This window comes from Diabrotica undecimpunctata, chromosome 7, assembly GCF_040954645.1.
Source record: "Diabrotica undecimpunctata isolate CICGRU chromosome 7, icDiaUnde3, whole genome shotgun sequence".
Taxonomy (NCBI): domain Eukaryota; kingdom Metazoa; phylum Arthropoda; class Insecta; order Coleoptera; family Chrysomelidae; genus Diabrotica; species Diabrotica undecimpunctata.
The window spans coordinates 32,355,927-32,383,538 of NC_092809.1; the positions used below are offsets into that span (position 1 = coordinate 32,355,927).

The following is a 27,612-nucleotide window of genomic DNA, read 5'->3' on the forward strand; positions in this document are numbered from 1 at the left end:
GAGTGTTCTGCGGAAGAGATTTGAGCCTTGAAATGAAACTTCGCCTGATGAGATGTTACGTACTTTCTGTGCTGTTCTACGGAATGGAGTCATGGACGTTGAAAAAGATTGATACCAAACAATTAGAGGCATTTGAACTGTGGAACATTTGAGAGGAATAAATAAAGAAAAGGAAGTCATATTTACGATCAAAAAACGAAAACTGCAATACTTGGGACACATTACAAGAGGCGAAAGATATGAACTGCTTCGAATAATTATGCAAGGGAAAATATCAGGAAAAAGGTCCATAGGAAGAAGACGAAACTCCTGGCTAAAGAATCTACGGGAATGGTATAGCTGTAGCAGCAACGAATTGTTTCGGTCAGCAGTTTCGAAAATACGTATAGCCCTGATGATCGCCAACCTTCGGAACGAAGATGGCACTTGAAGAAGAAGAAGTAACAACTAAAAGCTGATTCATTTTTTCTATCTTAACATACTAAGCCACAGGCCTTCTTTAAGTCAATAAATCAAAATTTGTCCTATAGTAAATTTATTGTTATCCATAGTTATTTGAAGATATTTTCTTGTGGCATCATAATGCAATTACTATTTTTATTGGGAATAAGCCACAATTTAAGATTAAAATAAATTTATTGACGTTTCAATTTCCACTTTGGAAATCGTTTTTAAAATACAAATCCAATAATTACATCTGAAATTTTACATTTTCTTGAAATTTGCATAAACCAGGACTACTTTGAATTTAAAATAATCAAATATATACAAATAATAGTGCAGGACTTATAATGAGTAATCCTCTAAGCCAGGGGTTCCTAATTTTTTTTGGTCTCGAAACCCTAATTGACGATATTTTGTTTGGCGGAACCCTAATTGACGATATTTTTTTTGGCGGAAACCTATTTTGATAAATAAAGAAATTACCTTGTAGTTTGAATATTTTTCATGTAAGACTGTAAAAGAAGGAAGAAATTATGAATGAAAAATAATATAAGGAATACAAAATATGTATTATACAAAGATAAATATAATTAAGTAGGTAACTATAACTATTTCAATGTGAAGAATGAAATTTTTTCACACATTTTCTTATAATAGTATTAAAATTAGGCTTAATATCTGACAATTGAATACGAAGATCCGGAGCTGCATCCAGCCTATTTCTGAACTTGTTTTTGGTATAAGCGTAAGCTAAAAAACCAGTCTCGTATCGGTAAGTCGTCACAAAAGGAAGTAGAACCATGATAGCTTTCTCAACGATTGCAGGGTATTCATCTTTAAGATCAATCCAAAAGTGATTCATATTAGAATCTTCTGATTTGAATTTTTGTTTTAGAAGAGATGAACACTTAATGTCGATCAAATCTCATACTCTGGCATAGTTAGCATCGATGGCTTGGTATTTTTTGTGAATGGATTCGGAACCCAGTCGATGTCCTGTAACTTCTCCGGGAAATAATCTTTCAATGATTTTTCGAGGTTAATTAAATGTTCAATTATGTTTTTTCCACATCAGAGGTTACTCCTAACTCATTATCTTCCAGTAAGTTATTTAAAAGAGTAAAACATTGGTAATTTTTTTGTTTCACACATTCTATCCAGAAGCAAATTTTGTTTTTAAGAGACGATATTTTGTCTTTTACTGTAAATGTGGTTATTGTTCTTTCTTGTAGGGACTGGCAGAATACGTTGAGTTTATCGAATATATCAGCTAAGTAAGCTAATATCATCAACCATTGCTCATCATGCAATAGTTCAACAAGCGTACTCACAGATACAGAAATGGGTTATTCGGCAAAGAATATCGTAAGCTCGTTGCGCAATTCAAATAATCTTGATAAAACTTTTCCTTTTAAAAGCCATCTTACTTCCATGTGTAGCAAAAGTGATTGATGCTGACTTCCTACCTCTTCACACGCTTTTTTAAAAAGCCTCGACTGGAGTGGACGTGATTTAACGTAGTTAACAATTTGTACGGCTTGATTGACAACTTTCTTTAAAGCCGATGGCACTTTTTTCGCGACAAGGGCATGGCGATGTAGAACGCAGTAACTGCTACTACAATTGGATCTAGATCTTTAAGTTTTTCGAGGCTTTAAACATCTCTATCTCTCTCTCTCTCCAATGGCGTTACAGCCCAAATCGAGCCTTGTCCTCCTCCAAACTATGCCTCCAACCTTGCTGGTCATGCGCCGATCTTCTCACGTCTAGCAAATTTTGCGCGTCCGCTACCATTTCATCGTCCCACCTTTTCCGTAGCCTTTCTTTTGATTTTGCATTTTACTATTTAGAGCTCTTTTTGGCGATATTCCGGTCTCCTTTCTCACTACATGACCAGCCCATGGAAGTCTCTGAAATTTAACGAATTCTGAGATCAGTGCCTCTTTGAACACTTTGTAGAGTTCATGGTTGTACCACAGAATAATAAACAATCAGAATGCCCACTCTGCTTGTCAAGATAAGTACGCGCATCTCGTTCGCACAGACGAAATCAGCCATGCTTGAAACGAAACCAGTGCTGTTCAGTGCAATTTTATCTTGTGTGCATAGAAAAATTAACCCGGTTTAATTTATTTACGGCAACCATACACATAATATGCACTATTTTATTCGTACTTTTAGATGAAGAAAAGGTTAAATTATTTTAAATTTACTAAATTACTAATCTCTAAAAATTTAAATTAAAGTTCTGTTGTAGCTTGTCACAAATTTCTCAATCCGAGTCTATGTTTCCGTTTAAAATATGGCGATCGCGTGCTGACAAACTTAAAGGCGGCATCTGAGAGTGGGCATTGTTATTCTGTGGTTGTACCTGGATCTCCATACTCCGTTTTCGTTAATAGGTCCAAATATCTTCCTTAGAACTTTTCGTTGTGTCTTCTGTCATCACCCATGCATGTTATGGATGAGAGACATGCATCAATAATACTATTAGTCTATAGGTCTGATAGTAGTCTTGTAGACCCCGATTTTCGATTTCCAGTGTGTGTTTTTGGAACGGAAAACATGGGCGAGTGAAAAGTAAGCTTTGTTTCCTTTACTATTCTTCTTAATAATTAAACATACCTTATTTATAACTTCTTAAACACCAAAATACTGTCCATATGAAGTAGGTACACCTACAAAGCGAATATCACTTATAAAATCACATAAAGAGTTCTAAATATTCCTAACAATAATTTTTTCAGACTAAAAAGCCTACAAATCAACTTAAATCTCACAAAACACCATAAAATCTACAAGTTTACCAAAGACGCCAGAAGCTAAAAAATTAATAAAATTTCCATTATAAACAGATATATTACAATGACGGCCACTCTCATTGTGAAGTCAAGAGTAGGGGATCTGCTGACAGTGGCCTGCGCAATATCATACCTAAGAAACGTATTCGTCTGGTCGTCCGCCTCCATTTGAGTTCATTGTAATGCGACGCTGCCGTTTAAATCAATTCGTCCAAATTTGATTATCTTGGCACATTTCTCAAATGCTAAACACGGCAGGTTCCAATAAAAATCGTTTAAATTTTTGGGAAATTATTTTATACAACAAATATTGCCATGTCATTTTAAATATGTTTCTCTCATTTCTTACCATTGTAAGTGCCTACCCAACTTAAATTCTTTCTTATACAGTATATACTCCTCAAACAGAACAGAAAATTTATAGTTTTTTTCCAAGCTTAGTTCTATGTTAGTATTAGAGTACTATTATGTCAACATATTCTCTCTTCCTATACTTCGTTCAATTTCAAGATAAGCTCGAGGTAAACAGTTCCAAGACACCTGATCCGTGGGTGTGTCATGTCGTTGCAGCCTTTCATTGGTTGGAAATTAAGTACTAACCAATGACAAGCTGCAACGATACGACATACCCACCGATCCCGTGTCTGAAACTATTTACTTCGAGCTTATCTTAAAATTGAACAAAGTATAGTGTCTACATTCCAAGTAATTTAAATATAAATCTAGGTCACAGTATTAGTTGTTTTATTTTTGGCATGACTTTTTAATAGATAGCCATATGTGTGTGTGTGTGTGTGTGTGTGTGTGTATGTGTGTTTGTTTAGATTTATGACCTTGGTACCAATAGGACAGCTCAAAATTTTATTAAAATTATCGTTTTCATAGATACAATTTTCTAGTTATAGTAGAGATGCATTATGTTAATATTATAACTAATACTAACATACTTTTTTCACAGCTTAACACCTAAACCCGATTCAACACCTCGGAGGTTTAGGCTCTCTTTGTGCATGTGTTTTTTTCTTTCCTTTTTCTTCTTTTGTTGTAAATTTTGTTTATATAATTTATTTATTCTTTATTCTTTTTTATTTTTATTTCAATATTTTAAATATCAAATTTCATATATTTTAGATGATTATAAACAATTTTGTAGAAATTTATATTACGTGTAAGTACATAGAATGGCATTTAAATTGGCAGGAAAGATTAGTTCCTGCTGTTTGTAGATTCTGGTATAACGTTTATCATCTGGAAGCACAATCGAAAATCACATGCTCTAATGTATCCAACTCTACGCAAAATGCAGTTTTGAGAAGTGAACAACCCTAGTTTATTTTTGTGGGATGGATATAAACCATGTTATTAAATTGAATTAGTCGCTGATAACTGTTGTATCATTTGGGACGATTTTTATTTCGCAAGAAGGAACTATCTATATTTTTGAATTGAGTTCATCTATTTTGTCAGATCTTTTTGTGCTAGAAGTTTTGACATAAAAACATCAAACAAAAATTGTCGTCTAAGATGCAAAGGAGGCTCTGCTGCTTCGATTTCTAAAATATTGGTTAGTGTGCTTTTAAACATCCACGACAGAGACATTTATTTTTTATTTTTTACAATATCTCCAGTTGAGTCAAACTTGCATTTCAATATATACATATGACTGTATCTTATATTGCTTTGTAGAATATTAGTGATATATTTGGGTCTTCTCCCTACTCTGTGTGACTAAAAGCTATTAAAACATGTATTATTGCCTTTTCACATTCATCAGCTTCTTATTTAAAAATATGTTAAGGTTTTTAACTGATGTTTTGTATGGGAATGTGAATGGTCCTATGTTAATTTGGTTTGGTGTTGATATCGTCTTCTTGTGAATACATGACTGATTTTACTTGAGATACAGAATCAATTTCTTTGAGACCATTCGGTAATTCTTTTCGTGGCGTTTTATAATGCATTGATGGAACCTTAAATCTACTTCTTTTCCGTATAAATTTAAAAGTCGTCTGCTTAATGAAGTAATCTGGATTCTTCAGTAATAGAACTGGTAACATCAGCAGTATACAGCATAAATAATAATGTTGATGTTGATTTGGGCATACCTATCACTACATTTATTTTTGATGCATTTTTTATCATAGTACAACTTCATTAGGTTCGCATTAACACCTTCTGGAATTAATATGGCATATACTACTACTACCATTGCCCATTATTGTCCATTATTTTACCTATATCTACAAGATGAATAGGTGCAATAAATGTGGTTGTAGATATATTAAGTGAGGTTATTTCAAAAATATAATCAATGTAAAAATAAAATGGAATAGAAATACAACCAATTTTTTGTCTTCGATCTTAAATTTACATAATGGAAAAATTTCTTTTCTAGTAAAAAAAATAGGTACTACTAAAAAATAATTTACTCATCTATAACGGCTTTAATTTATATTTCACTAATTAACTTATAAAATACAAATAATGAAGTCAAAGACAAAACGTAGCAGAATTGGAACTAATTGCGTCGTAAATGAAAGCATTATTCAAAAGTTTGTACTGATGTGTTATCAATTTAATCACTTCATGTGCTGCACAACCTCCCAAAACGGCTGAAACTGAGTGAATTTCCGCTCCTCCATAACGGCAAACTTCATGGACTCGTTCATCTCTTAGAACTTGGGAACAATTCCATTCTGAAAGAAGTTTTCCGATGATTCCTTTCAATTTAAGAACATCCGGTTCCACCTAAAACGTTAAAGTTAATCAGCAAGACATGGAACTGTTTTTACCTATGTGATTTGTTTATGGCAGTGTTACGAAAAAAACAAGTAAACGTGTTAATTTAAATTAAATGTATGGGCTTGATAACTTTTTAAATGTTTTAATTGAGCAAACAAAATTATATTACATTGTTTAATAATATTACAGGTTATTTTGTATGTGATTGGTGATTGAATACATAAAATCTTTTTATTCAAACAAATCGATAAGATATTCCAAAGATACGCCTATAAAATAAACTCAAACTTTTCTGGCGAACTTTCAACTTTATAGGCCAGGGCCGATAATATAGATACAAAAAAAATAGTAACATAAATAACTTTTCTATTTACACTTTTTTCACATAACCTAAAATTTATGCGAAAAATTCAAATAACCGAGATTTTGGTTTTTATTTTCGGTGCGCTTTTTGTTCGGTTGTTTTGTTGAAATGCAAAAAAAAACAAAAACCCGGATTCGAATTATTTTTTTAATCATGTAAAATTTTAGCTATTTAGGTATTAAAATTTACACTTTAATTACTCAAAAAACGTAAGATTCCATGTTACATTGATAAATGAAAAAATTTATTGATTTTCTAAATATTAAATATTAACACATTATACCATTAAAAATACATGTTGGTGTCCTAGGAAACGTGTGTGCAATGTTGGTTGCCTGCAGTTTAGGTACCTACCGTCAATTAGAAGACGTGGGTGTATGGAGGGGAAGGCAGTTGTATCGGAATACCACATGCATTGTTATTGTTAACTCAGACATTGTAGAAATTATTATTTTGAATAATACTCAGTGGTGTATGGTTTTCGTTAGTTATTTTTGTGTGTAAAAGAATAAAAAAATATACAGGGTGTTTATTTTTGAAACAAGCAATGAATCCAAAAGAAGAAGAACGTCTTTTGAAACTTTATGAGGAAGTAGACAGCGATGAATATATTGATAGTGATATATCTTATGGGGAATCAGACTCCTATCATCCTGAAAATGACGATGTTGATTCTGATGACAGTAACATAGACTCTTAATGAAGAAGATCATGTTTCTGCAGAAGTGAGTCCCAAATCAGATGCTGATGATAATATTCGTGCAAACGCAAACCCAGTCGAACGAAGTGATAATGAGGATACTAATGAAAATGGATGGAATAGTGATACTATAGCGATACTATACATAGATGACTTCTTATTTGATTATTCACAAATGGGAATCAAGTTATTTGGAGATTTATACTCGACACTTTGTGACATTTTTCCTCAACTGTGGAATGATGGTATAATGGATTTATTGGTAAAATCTACAAATTATTATGGGAAATCCTTAACTGAACAATCACGACCCAAAACCAGACATTCACATAGTATTACTTTTAAAGAGACTTCCAAAGAGGAAATGAAAAAATTTCTTGGTTTATGTTTGCTACAAGGGCAAATTAAAGTCCAAAATATTAGAAAACTGTTTAGTTTCGATCCATTAAACCACCATCCAATATTCTCGTACTTAATGAGCAGCAGACGTTTCGAACAAATTTTACGGTGTTTTTCCGTGCACAGTGGTGACGATATTCTTAATCCGAATGATCGACTTTACAAGATTAAAAGCCTACTAAATATGTGTCTCAGAAATTTTCAAGACTCTTATACACCAGGTGCACAGTTGTCTTTGGATGATTGTTACTATTATTTCGTGGTCGGCTATCATTTAGAACTTATATGAAAAATAAAAAAAAAAAAAAAAACGAAATACGGGATTAAATTTGACGAACTTTGTTCTCACGATGGATACGTGTTGAATGTTGACATTTATAAGGGTCGGGGGGAAGAGGGGCCGGATAATAATATGACGAAACTGGAACGTCTGGTTATGACACTGATGCAACCCTATCTAAATAAGGGATATTATCTCTTTATGGATAACTAGTACAATAGCATGACACTTGGCAATAGATTGTTGCAGAATCAAACACACGTAACAGGTACTCTACGCTCGAACAGAAGAGGAAACCCGAAAGTAGTTGTGACTCAACGTCTTCGTAAAGGGCAGCCTATCTGGAAACGCCAAGGAAAGTTTTACGTCTCAAAGTGGAAGGACAAGAGATATGTTTTTTGCGGAACAACTGCACATCATCCTACTTTAGCAGAGGCTAGAAATCGTCATGGTCAGATACGTATAAAGCCAATTGCAGTATCTGAATACAATAAATTTATATCTGGAATTGATCGGTCAGATCGAATGATATCATATTATTCCTGTCCGAGAAAAACTATTTTCTGGTACAAAAAAGTTATTTTTCATTTGTTGGATATAACAGTTTGGGACTCCTATTTTTTGTACAAAAAAATTACAGAAAAAGAGATACAATACATAGAATACAGAGAAGCTCTTATTAGATCGCTATTAGGTCTCGATAACAATTTCAAGGATGGTCGTTTCTGTGTCAATTTCAAGACAATTCAGAACCTCATTATGCTACTGGTACAGTATCTCAACACTTCCAAGAACTAATACCAAGACCAGATAACCATCATAGAAGGTTCTATTACCTACGCTGTAAACAGTGTTCTAGAGACAAGAAGAGGACAGAAACTCATTGGAGATGTAAGACATGCCAGGCCACTCCACCTCTTTGCCCTGGACCATGCTTCGAAAGATGGCATATAGAAAAAAACTAATTTGTTTTGTTCAAAAATGACTTTCTCTAATGTTCTAAATACCTAATAAAATAATTTGACGTAAAATTACATTGAACGGTTGCAGCCGTTGTGTCCCATTAGACATAATATATTTGCCGGGTGGGACGGTGATGGCTCCTACCGTCATATATTTTTTTTTTAGAATTCACTTAATTTTAAGCAGTTTAGTCATTTCTAAAAATTTGAGTTCAAAATATTCCATAGTATAATAGATAATCAAGTGCGTTGGTTTGGTCGAAAAAACGTTAGCTGGTGTCCGTCAATGTGTTAAGATAGGATTTAAAGGAGACTTTATATTAAAAATGTGACTGTTGCAATTTTTCTCAGTAAAAAAATGTTTATTTATTTAACTCTAATCTTAATTCAGCACCCTGTATAATGAAAAAGGCAACTTGACACTGCAAATGATAATGCTGTATGTGGTTAATAAGTGCCTAAGGAATTTAAACTTTTATTCAAATTATATTAGATGATATTGAATTTTATATACATAGTAGAAAAGTGTAATTTTCATATAAAAACCATTTTAACTCAAAAACGGTTCACAATAGGTATAGGGAAGTATTAACAAAAATGTACAGAATAACGTGAATATTTCTAAAATTAAAAAATATACAGGGCATCCCATTAAAAAACAAAGTTATACGCAACTTCCGGTATAACCGGAAGTAGCAAATAGATGAAAATTTTTTAATTAAATAGGTCACTCTTCAAAACTCTGTCATATCAATTTTCATGATTTAGTTACCTTTAGTTCTCGAGATATTTCTAATTGGCCGTTTATTTACCGCACCCTGTATATTTTTACACCATCAGAAAATAGAGATTTTACCAAACAAAAAGCGCAAAGACTTTTTTAAAAATCAGATATTTTGACGTGAGAATTTTCGATTGAAAATTGGGGTGTTTTTTGAATATTAAATCAAAATACCTAAGAGGAAAAATAAATATTTTTACCCACAAAAGCTCACCCCCTTCTACCTCTCGACCTCAGATCACGCGTAAATTATTTTTCCGTTAATTTTTGTCATACTTTCTATCTTTTACTATGGATACCATACTGTTACTATATTTTTTTTAACTTTTTACCATTTTCAAAGGCTTCGGTCCTGGTCTATTACATGAACAATAAGTAAAATAACATTTATAACAATTTACTTCTCTCGCCATGGGCTCATCCTTATCTCCAGATATATTTATGGACGATTTTGAACAAAAGATTCTACACAGTATGATTGAGATATGTAGATAATGTGTTCTCCATTTGGCCTTACGGACCAGAAGAATTAAATAAATTTCTGATGGACACCAACAATAAAGAAGAATCAATTAAATTCACCAAGAAAAAAGGAAAACAACAATTCACTTCCTTTTCTGGACGTGTTAATCACAAAAGAGCACACAAGATATTTAATCAAAATTTACAGAAAACCAACCCTCACCAACAGATATTTAAATTACCACTCAAACCAAAATGTAAACATCAAAAAAGGAATTATCAAATTATTATATGATAGAGCTCAAAACACCTGCTCTAATGATAATGCATTTCAGAAAGAAAAAACCTGTTAACAAGGTTTTGACAAAAAATGATTACCCATTGCCATTTACAAATAAAGAATTTCACAAAACAGAAGAAATGAAACAACAAAACACCACAAGCAATCCAGAATCAATCACAAGAAGTGATCAAAGATGGCAACAATACCATATGTAAAGGGCTTATCAGAAAGATTAAAAAGGATAGAATATAAGTACATCACAACATTTAAAACCATCAATGCTCTGAGATTTATCCTATTCAAAACCAAACCCAACAACACACAGATAAAAGAACTGCATCTATAAAATACCCTGTGAATGCCACAATTTCTATGTGAGAGAAACCGTAAGACCACTAAGTGTCAGGATAAATGCACATGAAGCATAAATCAAAAACGGACACTTCGAAAAATCACAGATATGCAAACATGCCTGGGATAATGAGCACAGAGTACAATGAAGTTCAACAGAGAAAATTCAAAGAAGCAGCTCTCATCCTACTTAATGAAGAAAAATGTGTAGCAAATCCATCAGCAGAATGTAGCAGGCTTTGGTTGCCAATAAAGAAGTCAACAACAAGAATATACGTGACATATCATGTACAATTATACACATTACATATGCATTTTTTATATCTCTAATTGAGAGTTGTGGGTCTCTTTCTTCGTCCTTTATACTAAGATATTTCGTTAATGTTGATGTAACTTTCGAATCATATAATCGGTGCCTTCCTCATCGTTTGCCATAATCACTTAATCGTCTGCGAAGAAAAGATTTGATATGTACTTGTTCTCAAGTTCTATCCCAATCCCTGTCTATTTTCTCCTCCAGTTATTTAATGCTTCCTGAATTCTTCTTCTTTAAGATCCATCTTCTATCGAAGGTTGGAAATCATCATGGCTATGAGGACTCTGTTGACTGCCGCTCTAAAAAGTTCTGCACTACTGCATTCAAACCATTACCTTAAGTTTTTAAGCCAGGATATTCTTCGTCTTCCCACATTTCGCTTTCCTCGGATTTTGCCTTGCATAATAAGTTGCAATAATGCGTATTTTTGCCCTCTCATCACATGTCCTAAGTACTCAAGTTTTCGTCTTTTGATAGTTAATATTATTTCCGCCCCATTTCCTATCATTCTAGTTACTTCCACGTTTGACATCCTTTGAATCCGTGATATTCGTAGGATTCTTCTGTAACACCAAAATTCAAAGGCGGCCAACTTATTCAGATGGACTTGTTTTAGTGTCCACGCTTCCAAGCCATAAAGAAGAGTAGAGAACACGTAACATCGAAGCATTCTCAGGCGTAGTTCTAACCTTATATCCCGACAACAAAGAAACTTTTTAAGTTTAAAAAATGATGTACGTGCTATTTCAATGCGTGTCCTAATTTCTTTGGTTTGGTCTACATCTGATGTTATCCATGTTCCTAAGTATTTATAGTTATTAACACTCTCAAAATTGCAGTATCTTCAATAGTCAATTGGATATTTGCATGTGCAGATTTAGTCATGATCATGCATTTAGTTTTCTTTAAATTTATCTTCAGTCCGTACTCATGACAGCGTTCATTAAGGCGTTGCATTACGTTCTGTAAATCATTGTTGTTAACCGTCATTATTATATATCTGAAGCTTCCTGAATATAGATTTTAAATAGAGTTGGAGATAAAGAACATACTTGTCTCTAGGCTTTTGTGGCAGTCAGAATTTTATATCCCAATGGTACAAAAAGCACACTCAGATTTTTTCAACTAAAAGCATGGCAATTGCCTACAAAATCAAGGAAAAGTAAGTCAACCGTCAATTTTAAAAAAACATAAACCGCTAACAATTTGTCGGTTATGCATTTTTCACAGAATTTTTAAAATAATCTAAAAATAATTTAAAAGTAGTTAAAAATGTAATTTTCATTACAAAGAATCGTGGCTTAATCCTACATAAATATGATATTTAACTTGACATGCCGCCATGTCGGTTTCAGAACCTTTTCATGTTTAATATAATATTTATTAAATAATCACCTGATCATCAAATTGTCCAGGATATGTATTAAATTCGCTAATAAATCTTTCCAGTCCCCTCAAAATCACGTAATAGAACATTAAACTATCTGGATCTTCCAGGTATGAATTAAGATCCAGTCTAGTACGTTCATATTCATCTGCTATACAGCTGCCTCTTACGACGTGCAATTCGCTAGCGTGTTTACAAAATAATTTCACCTATAAAGGAAGAACAAACATTAATGATCCAGAAAAGTTATAAAAAATCTAAACTAACTTTATATTTGTGATCTTTTTTTGCATTTATAAAGATGCCTATTTATTAAACAACGGAGATTGAAGCTGGTTTATAACACTCAATCGGTAAAAGTTTCGATTAAAAAAGGCAATATATTTTCTATGTGTGCTATCAGTTTCCTTTGACTGTGGGCTTAATTCATTAGCCGAACTGAAAATTTATTTAATAAAATACATCGTATCTTCATTTGTGACAGGTGTGGCATTTATATGTCATTCCATTTCAATAAATCAGTTTGTTTGACTACTTTATTTGGTTGATGTATTTGTGTTGTAAGTTTTGATCTTTTTATATATTTCAGATAAATCTTTCTTAAATTCAAAAATTAAATAGGGTTTACACTTACTTCATTTTGAGTAATAGCATCCAAAGGCAACCCTAAATCTCTTGCCATGTCCGACGCCCTTCTGTAAACAGATTCAGCCTGTATTTCTGCATGTCGATGATACAGTTGCTGCAATGAGATGTAACTTGTTGTGTCAGCTGCCATATCCGGCAAACTTCCTTTGACTGGTAACGCGCCTTCACATTGCACAAATTCTCTGAGGGCTGCACACATTATCCAAAAGGAAGAGCTGTCATGAGTCAATTTTTTGCAAGACTCATCATCTAAAATTTCCTAAAAAAAACATGGTTAAAAGAAACTACTTTTTGATGGTCAAAGCATTAGAATATTGTTCGCGATTTAACTGTTCTGTATGTAAAGGCAGTTTTTCTCTATTTTTCCAAGCCGGAGAAGAGGTGACGATGTATGTCAACGAGGAGGGTAAGCGAGTGTTCGAAATTCATCCTCGGTAAGGGTGAGGAACCGGGCGCCGTCAGGTGCCTGTCAGCGCCGAGACTGTTGGAGGAAAGAATGGAGAAGGATATGAGGAACATCGTTAATGTGTGGGCTTCGGCAGCCTTGGGGATGGTCTCCGCAAGCTGACGGATTGGGTAGTGAGAGATAGGGGTCTGACGGTGACCCTGTTCTGAGAGAAAAAGAGTGTGAGAGGGCCTGTCGTTAAAAACGGAGTAGTCATGCTGAGTAAGGCCAATGAGAAATCTTTTTTCCGATATGGCACGAAGAATCCGCACAGGATTGGGAGAGAGAAATGATGTAGTGATAAAGCGGATGAGGAAGACTAAGAATAAGGTGGTTTTAGAACTGGAGGTTACCAAAGCGTTATCGAGCAATCGTACGTGGCAGAAAGATTGATCCGGAGGAAGACACTGAGGGTGAGAATAATATCCCGCTTAGTAAACGAAAGGGTGGAATTTAGGACAGAGAGCGAGCTTAAGGGTTGTAGAGGGTGTGCCATGGAAGGACACATCGCCAAAGAATTCAACGAAAACAAATAGTGGTGAGTGAACTGCAACGTTAAAGATCACAGGAGTGGGGATAGGGGTTCCGGAGTTCAAGTACTTGGTCTAGGAGGCCAGCCATAAGTCTGTGAACGCGATGCGATAGACATGGGCTCTCTGCTCGGGATGGCGAATAAAAATCAGTATCTTGGGTTGAGGGTTCTATCGGTGAGATCTCTCTACAGTTGTCTTCGAACGCTGACATGACAAACTCTTGAAAGTATTCTGCTGCCATGTCTAGGTCCAATGTATGCCTTTTCGTCACAACCTAAACAATATTCCAGGTCTGCTTGATATGCATCCCGGTCTGTTTTCCCCACCACTACCCGATATACCTCTTATTTTACCCTTGTAAACCCAGAGCTCTTGTATCAAAGCTAAATTTAACCTTCTCATAGCAACAATAAAATTTGCAGAAGCTGCCTTACTATGCTGGAGGTTCGCTTTCAGGACTCTGATTGGAGCGATCGAGTTGTGGTAGACAGGTAGAGGAGGGCCAACTGTTTGGCCACCGCAATTACCGGAATTGTCAAAAATTTATTTTTTCATATTGGGCAATACAATCTTTTGTACCATAATAGGTCTCTAACAACGCCAGATAATATGAAAAATAGAATAAGAAGCTTTTAATAATATTGACTGAAAAATGTGGCTCGGTCATTGGATATCGGTTACAAACCAGCATAGACGTTGGAGGTGGACATTTTGAAAATTTATTCTTAATAATTCACATTAATTGTTACATTCATTGCATATTGTTATGGTTTATATTTTGTATTATTTATTTACTGAATAAAAATAATTTTGTTATATTATTACATAAGACTAACTTATAAAAATTGAAGGTATTCCCAAAATTTGAAGAAAATTAAAAAAATCGCGAAAATTAATGAGTTCAGGGATAAAAAACGCTTCATAAAAATGAAAGTAAGAGATATCATAAATGAAATATTTTGAAAAAATAAAATATATGGTTGTACATTTTCAAAATAATAAAAAATCGTAATTTTATTTTGTAGTTCATCCTGTATACGAACATTTGACAGAGATGTCTGTTAAACTTAATTTAAAAACTAGAACATATTGCTTACCATATTACGTGAAATGAATAATTATTTATGTATTCCTTTTTATATACAGGGTGTTTATTTTATAGCGGTATCGAAATAAAAATGGTTACAACTTGTTAAATACCCTTTATAGTAGCGTGAAACTTCACATTGTAAGAACAGAAATTATTAAAGAAATTTAAATATGAGAAAATATACCGGGTGCCCTATTTACAAAAATTTAATAACAGTAGAATTCGGCATATTTTCCAAGCCTGGAGAATATCATTTTTTATACATAACTTTTTTTGATATTCTGTACCATAATGGAATTATCGACAAATGTCGCACTACAAACTCAGCCTGTATATGAACTGTAGATATCTGGTAAGATTGGTCATGTCAATTCTACCTCACATCCAATCTTACCAGATATTTGTTCTAGTGAGTTTTCAAATAATCAGTATGTACTATTTAATATTGATACATAGCAAAACAATTATTGGAACACAAACAAATTCACCTGTACATTATAAGGTATTGTAGAAGGATTCAAACAAGTATTTGAGTAACGTATAGCTTCTTCAAAATTTTCTTCTAAAATTTTAGCGCAGCCCTCATCACAAACTGGACTATCTCTGATCATTTTTCGAAGGATGTCCTTTTCGTGTCTAGTTTTTGGAATCGCTCCTAAAAATACAGTATAATGTTAATTTTAATTCATTTAAAGCCTTCTAATACTAACACTAAAACACAATTAGTTTATAACATTTATTTACTTAACCATACAAATTTATACTTTAGACTAACTTATTTAGATTCTAATTTTTTTAGGATTATGATTTGGAATATGATTTGGCGCGGCCATAGGATTTTACGGGTCTATATGCTTTTGAATTAGTTGAATTTTGTCATTAAATGAAGAATAGCCTTCCTTATATTTAGTACTTTCCCTTGCAAACGATTCCACTAGACTGCATCTATCTGACACAATTCAAGAAAATCATTTAATTTTGGTTTTTTAAATTTGTTTATTAAAAGAAACTCTTCTCAACGTTCATCTGTGTGTGAATCCAATTTTGAAGTTAATAAATGAATCAATAAAGAGTCCTATGACTACAAGTTCGCCTAGTGATTGTATAGCCCTAAACCTAAACTGAAAATCGTCTTTTAAACTTCGCAAGCTATATTTCTCAGAAACCATCGGTAGTTCGAATAAAGTTCCGAGCAACATCATAATTTTCGTTGGTAACCGATATACCGGACAGAATCTTTTCTGCTGAACCTCTTAGACTTCCGATTAAATAATAAAATTTTCTGACCTTTGGAATATCACACTCTTAAATGAGTGTGACATATAAGTTTCTAAATTGAGGCCACTTATCGTAATCCCATGTACCAGCGATTTAAAACTGGAACTAAGAGTTAGGTTGGCGAGGTGCTATGTTTTTTCGACTTTATTTTATGGAATGGAATCTTGGACCTTGAATGCGACATCAATGAAAAAACTGGAATCATTTGAGCTGTGGGTGTACAGAAGAATTCTGAAAATATCATGGACAGAACACGTCACAAACAAAGAGGTTCTGGGAAGGATGAACAAAGAAATGGAAATTTTAAATAAAATAAAAACAAGAAAATTAGAATATCTCGGACATATTACACGTGGAGAGAAATACACCTTGCTCCAACTGATTATGCAGGGAAAGATCCAAGGAAAGAGAAGCATAGGGAGGCGTAGAATGTCATGGCTGCGCAACCTGAGAGAGTGGTATGGATGTACATCAAATGAACTTTTCAGAGCAGCCGCAGCCGTCTCAAAAGTCCGAATAGCTATGATGATTGCCGACCTCCGCCGCGGAGATGGCACTTGAAGGAGAAGATCGTAATCTCCGTAGAATTTTATTAGTTCGATGATAGGAAATTTACTTGGGTTATAGTTTGATTGGCGTACTACATTTTGATTAGTGATTTGAGTAAAATGCCAGTTTCGTTTGATTTAATACATTCTAATGGCCTTCGTATTGTGTCATAATATTTTGTCTCAAAGTTTTCAATTTCTTAGTATCTCCTTCTAAATCGTCTAAATCTTCGATTCGCGTTTGTGTTTCGATAAATTTCGATAATAGACTATTTGAATTTTTAACCAGTTTTTAAATTGTATTCCTTTATCGTTAGTAAATGTATCTAAAAACGTTTTAAACCTAGTTACGGCTGCCGTTTAACTCTACTTCTACTGATTTTTACATTGTAATGATCGATGAAGGACAATATGTTGGATATGTTACTATATTTGTATTTGTCCCAGGAAAATCACGATGATTTTCTGCATAAATCTAGGCATGAGAAGAAAAAGGAACAGATTCACCCGTTGTTGTATGCTCCGCTTGTTGCTTTCGACTGCGTCCTCTCTCAGGAATTATTTGACTGGGTTGATCTTTTGTTTCTGCGGCTAAAGTATCATGAAATGAACTGCGTAATGTATAAACAACAAGATACAAATAGCTTTATTGATCCAAAAAATAATTCACAACCAAATACAATATAAAACATAAAAATGATTAATTTGTCACATTGACTTTAGTTACATTCGCGTACTTAATTAATTAAATTGTCCTTTTACTTTCTATTAAAGTCGTTCCCAATACTTAACATCTTGACAAACACCAAACTCTGATTTTATATGTATGCTATTTTAAAATATAAATGATGTATCCTCGATATGCCATTGAATTACTAATAGTGGTATTTTCTTTCTATTGACTTCCTCTTTTAATATGGGTAACAAAATCCTACTGCTAATTATGCTAAATTAATCTAATTATGTTAAATAAAACCAATTGCGTCACAAATTTCTAGGCAAAAGCAGTAGGATCTGGTTACCCATATTAAAAAAGAAGACAATAGAAAAAAATACCACTATTAGTAAGTCAATAAATATCGAGGATATTTATATATATATATATATATATATATATATATATATATATATATATATATATATATTATATATATATATATATATTATATATATATATATATATATATATATATATATATATATATATATATTATATATTATATATTTTTATATCGACATTTTTATTTTAAAATAACATACATATAAAATCAAGAGTTTGGTGTTAATATTGAGAGTAAATTAAATGTAAGACCAAATACTCACCATGTAGGGATAGTATCATGAGGTTTTTTTCCCCTCATGATTTAGCATCGAATCACAGGAGAATTGCATACTGTCATCATTGCATGTGGTTGTCTTTCTAAAGAGAAATCACACGCTAATGATTTTCTGACGACAGAGCTGGGTAGTATCCGGATACAATATCCGGATACTTTTTATGTATCCGAAAGCTGCATCCGGATACTTATATAATACTAATTTTGTATCCGGTATCCGTATCCGTGATCAAATTTTAAAGTATCTGGCATCCGGATACTTTTTTTGATATTCGGATACTCTTAAATATTTATCGCCCGCCGATAATGCACCTCACGTAGGCACAACACTGCCATTCCTTCAATCCAGATGTGTATAATATATTAAATCCCATTTTTCGTACTCGTCACCGTTATAATATTTTATTATATAGCTAATGGAGCTTTGTTTTTACCTAATCAGTTATAAATCTTCCTAGGTACGTTGTTTAATTAATTACTTACATTTATTTTTTATATTTTCTATATCTCTCTTTTCAAGAACCCCTTTTTGTACTCTGTATAATTAGAAGAAATTATTTTTCGGATTATAATAAGGTACATCTTAATATTTATAATTTTATTTTAGTGTACCTACATGCACATCACACAGTTCTAATTCTAATAATTTATGTCCTTCTTAAAAAAGTATCATTCAAAGTATCCTAGGAAGTATCCGAAAAAAATATCCGGATACTTGTATCCGAATACATTTTTAAATGACAGTATTCGTACTTTTTTAAAAAGTATCCGGATACATTTTGAGTATCCGTATCAGGTATCCGGATACCTTTTTTCAGTATCCGACCCAACTCTGCCTGACGGGTACCCTTAAGTAAAAGTTGATTTCATATAATCGAATGAACTATCTTGCAATAAAGTCGTCCCAGGAACACAACTCAAAAATATTGACAATATCATTTTAAAGTCATCTACTTTAAAATGTAGAATATATTATGACTGAATTGTCAAAATGAATAAATTATTAGAAGAATTTTCTACCAAGTAACAACAACAAAGTTTGCTTATTTTATTAAAGTTTTGTATTTTAAGAACGATTTCCGAAGTGGAAATCAAAACGTCAATTAAACATATTTTAAACTAAAATCGTAGCTTATTCCCAACAAAAATAGTAAATTGTCCTTATTTAAACTAATACAATCATCAACATTGTTTATTCTTGCATATAACTTAAATTCATCTACAAAGAGAAGAAATTTCATTTGCAACATCCTTTATAAAGAGAATGAAAACCAAAAGTACAAAGTAAGTTCCTCGAAGAACATCAAAATAAGCTGAAATGTGACTAGTTAATGGTTCTTAATATTAACAAGTTGTTTTATAACTGTAAGGTAGCTGGATAACCACATATAAACTAGAAAGAAAATTTCATTCTATCTCATTTACTGATAATAGCAGCATGATTTATCTTCAAAGGATATTGCGAATATCATTTCCTAAATGAATTGACAAAAGTCCACAATATTTTAGGTTCCGATTACTACTCTGCTCCAAGAAAGTAATGTGAGTTTTGTAACACCCTGGTTAAGATTTTACATTGAGACCACAAATTAGAGAAGACGATATAGCCATTTTGGGAGCATAAGTTTTTGAAATTTATGTGGGCCACCTTTTTATCCAATATTGCATCTGAGGTTGGGATAAGGATGCTAGAAAAATCAAAATTTTTAACTGGCATACAATTTGTGATACTCTTCAGTAAATGAAGAAGAGAACCTCTAAAGAAATTTTAATGAGACAAGACAGAGAACATAGAGACAAAAGACAAAGAAATGCTACATAGAAAAAGTCATATAAGTTAGAAATGTGAAAGATAGATAGAAAAATAGACACAAGGGGTTTGAAATATTATAATATATTACACTATTTAATAATGTTATTAAATTTATATAATTATTTTACATCAACTCACCTCCATTCAATTCTTTGTATTTATTTAAATAGTAGTATAATATAACTAATGCTGGGGTATGACTTCTTGTTTTTGAGTCCAACATGGAAACATCTATACTTTCAAGATGTTCCCTTAAAGATCTCCATGGTGAAAGCAATCTCAAATCATGATTTTCACTATCAGGATGTGATTCTATAACTGTATGTTCTTTTACTTGTAGTCTAATATATCCTAAGAAACCTATACTCCTACAGACTATCAGTGGAACATCAGATTCCCATAAATGTTTTGAGAGTGGTATAAGAACTCTGAAATAGATTTATGTATATTCTTTTATTTTGAATAAAAAGTCTTAAAGTCAATAATAATTCTGCACATTGGTGATCAAATGCATATATATCTTTATTTAAATCTGTGCAAAAATATTTATTGCTGTTAATTCTATTATCTTAAGCTATAAGATCTGAAAAAAATTAGTCAACTCATTTATTATTTAATCTCAGATTTTAGTGTTACCTTGTTGGTTATTAATTATAGGGGAAATTTGGAAAAAATAAAAAATTGTGTTCTCAAAGACATGAACTGTATAATTGTTAAAAATAAAATAGACAGTTGAGGTTTAATTTCGTTACAGCGTAACACCATTCGGTGATATGTATATTTCTGTCTTTTGGCTTCCTCAGAGCGAACTCATCAGCTTACCATGAGTTCGTTTTGAGGAAGCCAAGAGGCAGAAATATACATATCAGCGAATGGTGGTACGCTGTAACGAAATCAAAACTTAACTGCCTATTTTATTTTTATTTTACATTTTACTCTAGTATGACGTATTAGGAAATTGTTTCCATGCTTGTATTACAACATTTAGAAAACACAGATATGGGCCAAATCTTGAATTCAATTTCCAAGTTATATTCTCGTTGTATAATTGTTCTAAATTGATAAATAAGATAATAAATTAATAATAAATTGATTTAAATTATACTTACTTTTCAGGTAGGGCAGTAGCTATAACAACAGTAAACTTGTTGAAAAAATCTTGTGTATGGGACATTACATGTTCTGGAGATTCATCTATAAAATCACCTCTTACATCTGGATTAAGTTCAAGCAGACATTGAGTGGACACTTGAGCCCTCGATGTACCGATGCTATCACTTTCTAAGAAAAAACTAAAAAGATTGTTATGTGGGTATTTGTTTAGTTCAATAAAGCACAAATGTTTGTTTAGGATCAATTAAGAATTGTTAAGTTCGGGCAGGTAATTCAGGATACAAAAAAGATTTATAAAATTAAGTTTCTTTACTTTTTTTCATTAATGTAAATACTTTTACTAATGTTTTATTCATTTGATTTGTGTGTAGTTTTTATATTGTAATTTTTCAAACGGATTTAAATTGTATAATTTGATTTGTTTAATATACTCACTTAATGTATAAATGATAACTTTTTTATGACTCAGCCTAAAAATTTTATGGTTGGAAAAAGTGATTGAAAACTTTTGTCCAGAAAGTAAGGGATGTGTTCCTGTTCTAATTTAATTTTTTTTTATCTGGGAAGGAATTACACCCAGGTACAAGTTTTGCATGAAGAGTTCTAGGACTTTACATCTCCTTAAACTGTCCCAAGACCGCTGGGTGCTCCCTACAATGATTGGGAGTGTGTAATCTTTGACTAGGTGGCCCTGCTGAAACTAAATCCAGCGGATCTAGACTAAAGATAGTCGATAAACACTCATCAAGCCAAAGCGTGAGACACTGTAGTGAAGGCATAAGGGTGACAGTGTCCTTATCCTCGCAAGCAAGGCTCTGCGAGAGGTGGACTGTCTTTCCCTATCTACTCGTTGGACCAATATGGATAAACAAAGTAAAAAACTCGGAGTGTTCCTGAGGCCAATTTTACCAAGGCTACTGCAAAGGCAAAATAGTTGTCGTCAAAGCCATTAGAGGTCATGGCACAACAAAAATAAACTCAGAAGACTGAAGGTCAAAAAGGCCAAGGTCAGACAGAAGCACACCACCAGAAAGCCAATACAAAGGGAAAAGGTAAAGAACTAAGGATGTGACTTCCAGTGAAGCTGCCACTTCTGTTAAGGTTGCGGCAGGATTCCCAGAGGCCAAGATGGATGTGGACAAGCTTAGGTCAGTCCAAAAAGCCATCTTGGTGGCTTATGAAGAAATCCCTGAAGCAGGACCTCAGGTTCACTTCCTGAAGAGTACCCACAGGCTGGGTTTCCTGCAAGTTAACTATGTGGATGACACAAATGCGAGGTAACTAAAGGAGGTGATCCCAACTCTGAGGCCTTGGGAGAATACATCTTCCAAATCTTTGGAGGGACAAGATATACCAAAGCCACACAATGGCTGCAATGTCTTCGTATTGGATGACAATGGGGAACATCTGGAGTCCAAAAGGACCCTTAATAAACTAAGAATAAGTAACCATGGGCTCAGGACACATCTATGGACAGTCTGAGGAAGCAAACCTTCTTCCCAATACACTCTTAATCTTGAGAAGAGCATAAACTCAAAATGTCACCCTTTTCAGAGTGGGAAAATTACCTTTCCGATACAAAGAAGGGAAGACAAAAAACTGGAGGAAAAGATAGTAGCAACTCGCTCCAGTGAAACAGGGAAAACTTCCCAATATAAGAAGGTTCAAGAAGAGAAACAACATTTTCCAGATGGAACCAGCCCACTCATAAGGACTACAGTCCAAGAGTGTGTTAGACCCACCGAAGGAGAAGGAAAGTCCATGGAATCAGAACTGGACAACTCTTCATAGTGAAGAGAGAAATACCTGAAGAGAAAAATAAAGCTCTTGAGGGACAATTTTTAACACAGAAAAGCCGCATAGGCGAGAAGATTACTGGCTTATCAACCAAGCTAGGTAAGGTTTTATACACAGCTAAAGTTAAACCAGTAACTTGAATCGTGTGGATAAATATTCAAGCGCTTGATTAAGAACTTGAATAAGGAGCCGAGCAAGTCAAGTAACTTGAAAGCCATCCAACTTACTTGTTTAAGAAGGCGCCTCCGGCCACGGAACGCAGTGGTGGTGGGACCATACTTGAACAGCCTACCTCAAACTTGCTTCATGTAAACAGTTGTTTAAGTAAATACATACTAGCTGTCAACAATTGCTTGTGTGAAGTCGATTTTTAAGTATTAGAATTTTATTAAAAAAAAAAATGAAGTGGAATGAGGTGACAACAGGGATTTGTGGATTTGTACGGAGAACAAATATGTCTTTGGGATATATCTAGTAGTCAGTATAGAAATAACATAAAATATCTTAACAAGATATATAACCAGGAATGTGCTAAAATTGCAAAACATAAAAAGTCTGGTGATGGAACAGATGATCTTTTTCACTTCATTATTCTCTCTTCTCTGAATTGCTGTTCAAGTTCAGTTATTTTACTTGAATAGTATAAAAGAATTAGACACCAAACTGTCATTCTAAAACCACATCAATCAAGTAACAAACAGAGCAATGAAAGTGCTGGGATTTATCCAACACACATCTATGGGCCTGTCTTTGTTACCATTTAAAAAACTTTATTGTGGTCTCGTTAGGCCCATTCTGGAGTTTGGATCAGTTGTATGATCCTCATCATACAACTGTTACATTCAACAGATTGGAAGAGTTTAGAATAAATTTTTGAGGGTAGCAGCCTATAAGAGTCGATGCAGGAGAGAGGAATACAACTATCAGTGGGTAGGAGATAGTCTTAACTTACCAACACTTGAGTCAAGGAGGACATTGTTAGATTTATGTTTCTTACACAAAGTTATCAATGCTTTTATAGATTGTCCTCAACTCTTATCACTTGTTAGTCTTAAATTTCCTAGTAGAAGCAACAGACAATCAGAAATCTTTTCAGTGCCATTTCACCACACTAATTATAGTATGAATGAACCAACTACACGATTGGTCCGGAGTGCTAATATCCTACCAAGACAAATGGATATTTTTTACTCCAAAATTAGTTTGTAAGACAACTAAAAAGTATCTTACAATAAGTTTGTTATAGTTCTGTATTATTCTTATATGTTTGTATTATTCTGAGGTGTTTGTTATATTAATAATTTATTGTTTTTAAGATGTAACTTTGTGAAAATTGTAAGTAAATGGATACCATATATAAATAAATAAATAAATGCTTTACTTGAATGCCCTTAAAACTCGAATACTTCTTGATTGGCTACTCGACTCATTTAAACTAGGCTTAATAGAGTAAATTGTACACTAATTTCAGTGTTATGCACTGATGATATTGTTACAAACCAACTTTTGTCACTAGGGCATGCAAAAAAGTGTTAGATTTTCTCTGCACTCTGCATAAGCAAGGTAAGTGATATAATAACAAATTGGTATGTGTCTGATGAAAACTCATGTTAAGATCACAGACATACAATTTGACCTTAATTTATTTCCATCAGAAATTAAATATAGAAATCCTAAAGATACAAACTAGGTAGGATATAGAGAACTCCTCAGTAGAAATCTTGGGGAAAGTACAAACTTGTTTAAAGGTGTAGATGTCATAAATTCAGTAGTAGAAACAGTAAGCAAAGTTATTATGGTGGCTTATCTTGAAAACTGCCTGGAAAAAACAAAGAAGAATACAGGCATACAGTCTGGTGAAACAACAGCTAAAAGAAGCTAAGGGCAGAAGTTCGAAGCCTATTTAACAAAGCCAAAAGTAACCAAGGCTATGTATAAGCTAATGCTATACAATAAAGACATTCGGAGCAAAGGAAATTCATGGAGAGAGTTTTGTGAGGAGATTGCAGATATCCTGGCCTGCTCTCGAATCCATAAAGTTCTGGCAAAGGATGATTCTACCATTAAAGAAGTAGGTTTAATAAAGAAAGCTAATGACACATTTACATAGACCAAAGAGGAAAGTCTTAGAAAACTCATAAACATGCACTTTCCAGTCTCAACAATTCTGATGTAGATAGGCAAACCAACATCCACCAAAGGCCAATTAGACCAAGTTCTATAGATTGAAAATAGCCAAGCAGAATTAGATGGGCTATACATAAATTTCAGCCATATAAGTCTCCAGGGAGAGATGGCATATATCCAATACTTTTGCATATGGGAAATTAGGATATTGATACCACACAAATGCAAGCTACTCAAAGCCAGTTTAGCATAGGGAGTCATACCAGAAATATTGCAAAAGGTTAAAGTCCCAAGGTAGGTAAAGTATCAGACCTAACACCAAAGTCCTATAGATCAATAAGCAGATCATCTTTTCTGTTAAAAACGCTGGATAGGCACATAAAAGAAGAAGTGCTAAAAGACAATTTATTGTCTAAGCCATTGTCAATATGCATACTAACCTGGTAAATCTATGTACTCAGCATTGGATGATCTAAATACGATTATTTCAAAGTCAATAGAGGACAAAGAAATAGCAATGGCCGTTTTTTAGATATTAAAGGGGAATTTAATGTTACCATTAACTCTCTGGTTAAAGCAATGAGTAGACAAGGCATACATGCGGTAATATGCAGATGGATAAGGACATCCCTGGAGAATAGAATAATAATATCCACTCTGGGTAAAGCAAGAACAGGTGGAGACTATCCACAAGGAGTTCTGTCACCTCTACTTTGGGCAACCTTGGCAAAGGATCTTCTCAAAAATCTGTCCACAGAAGACTTTTACTGTCTAGGATATGCTTGAGGATAATTTACACATGCCACAAGAAAACAATTTCAGAACCTTTCTTTTTTCCTCTATTTTTATATAATATGAAATTCTTAATTACTTTGAACCTATGTCCTCTTCTGTAACTTTTTCCCCATCAACTATGGTAAATGACCCGATACCCGGTAATATTAGACTTTTTAGAATTTCAGTTCCGAGTGCAGTTGCATTTATAAGACAAACTTTTGAATGTTCTAAAAGTTTCTGTCCATGATCTCCCCATAACCTGAAATAAAACAATTTTTTATTTGACCATCTTAACTTTAAGTATTACTACCTTAATTGCCGGTCATATTTTTTGCTTTTATCTGATTGTTCTGGAGATTTTGGTGCTGGAGAAGACATTTTTAAAAGATTTCAAATTAAAAATAAACTATTAACCTCATAAACTCAAGTTTACATTTCTTTTATTTTGTTTTGAGTTGTGACATTTATTAATTTATTAACACAAAATCCAAAATTGACATGGCCTCTAGTCTTCATCATATGACAGGCGCATGCGCAGTCGACAATTATCTAGGATATTATCCAGAATGCGCTGCGGTGAAGATAGTTACGAAACGTCCAGAGAACGAAATATTTGCGTTTTTCAGTGTTGCCATATTTATTATATTATTTTATGGATTCTATAATTTTCTAATTTATATAAAACATGATCGAATAAATATTTGTTTCTTTCGATATTAATTGTAGTTAATTAAAATTATTAGCAATTTTTTTTGGAAATTGCGCTTTGATAAATTTGGCAATCTTCAAACCACTAGTTGCTACATGTTATTTTACCTTTATTATTTATACTGAAATTTTACTATTTACTGTTTTAAAACTATTACTTTTTGTTTTTTGATAATTTTAAACTATTAATTTTTATATATCTTATTGCTTTTGATTTTAAACGTTTCACTTTTAATGTAAATTTCAACATTCCTAAACACCAATATTTCGTTCTGTAATACATAATTTGTAACTATCTTCACCGCAGCGTATTCTGAATGATTATCTTATAATTTTTTATTCTAATGTCAATCGATTTTTAGATGTCAATTATAATAGGTCTGGGTGAAGATAGTTTTAAATGAAGCTCACATAACGAAATATTGGTGTTTGGCAATGTACAATGTATGCTTCAAATATACAAATAGAACTTTTAAAAAGTATATTTTTATTATACTATTTTATGGATCCTGCAATTTTTTAATTTATATTATAAATAGATGTTAAAAATGAAACATAACCAAAAGCAATAAGATATATAAAAATTAATAGCTTAGAATTGTCAAAAAAGAAAATACCAAATTTCAAGACATCTGTTGCAATCTGGCAAACATGCCCGGGTATCTCTTATGGGAGTGACAGTCCTCTGAAATTTGTATTTCCTAAGGACACCAGAGGGCGTAGCATAAGACAGTGACTGCGCAATACCGCAACCAACAAAACAAGTACGCCATTTTTATTGTGGTTTCGACACAGTGTTTCGAGTTGTATTATTTGCGATTAAATAATTGTTTGCTTTTTTGCCATCATATTTAAATAATTACGGTTTTTAACTGTTGCGTTAATGGTTGTAATAATTACAATAAGGATGCTCAAATGCATATTTTTCCAAAAGATAGAGCGGTAAGTAGAAAATGCTGATATAAGATTTTATTTATTTTTTAATAATTGCCTTAAAATGTCCGATGTTGTCCCAAACTTCTTTCTTTCACGTTATGATGTGTATTAGAATTGTTGCCGATATAGAATTAGGTAAAAGTTTTTTAGGAATTAAAATTATCGCCATTAAAAATGTGGCAATTCTTCA

General features: G+C 33.0%; 1 protein-coding gene across 1 annotated transcript; it reads right to left on the reverse strand.

Annotated features, from left to right (window-relative positions):
- Positions 1 to 5,681: 5,681 nt before the first annotated feature.
- APP-BP1 (Nedd8-activating enzyme E1 regulatory subunit APP-BP1) lies at positions 5,682 to 26,302 on the reverse strand. The gene is made up of 8 exons (XM_072537017.1): positions 26,089 to 26,302; positions 25,873 to 26,037; positions 21,074 to 21,256; positions 20,103 to 20,392; positions 15,477 to 15,643; positions 12,907 to 13,179; positions 12,281 to 12,481; positions 5,682 to 5,993 (listed from the first exon to the last, which is right to left on the reverse strand). The coding sequence occupies exons 1-8, from the start codon at positions 26,154 to 26,156 to the stop codon at positions 5,736 to 5,738; spliced, it is 1,605 nt and encodes a 534-aa protein (XP_072393118.1). The 5' UTR covers positions 26,157 to 26,302; the 3' UTR covers positions 5,682 to 5,735.
- Between the last annotated feature and the right edge of the window lie 1,310 nt (positions 26,303 to 27,612).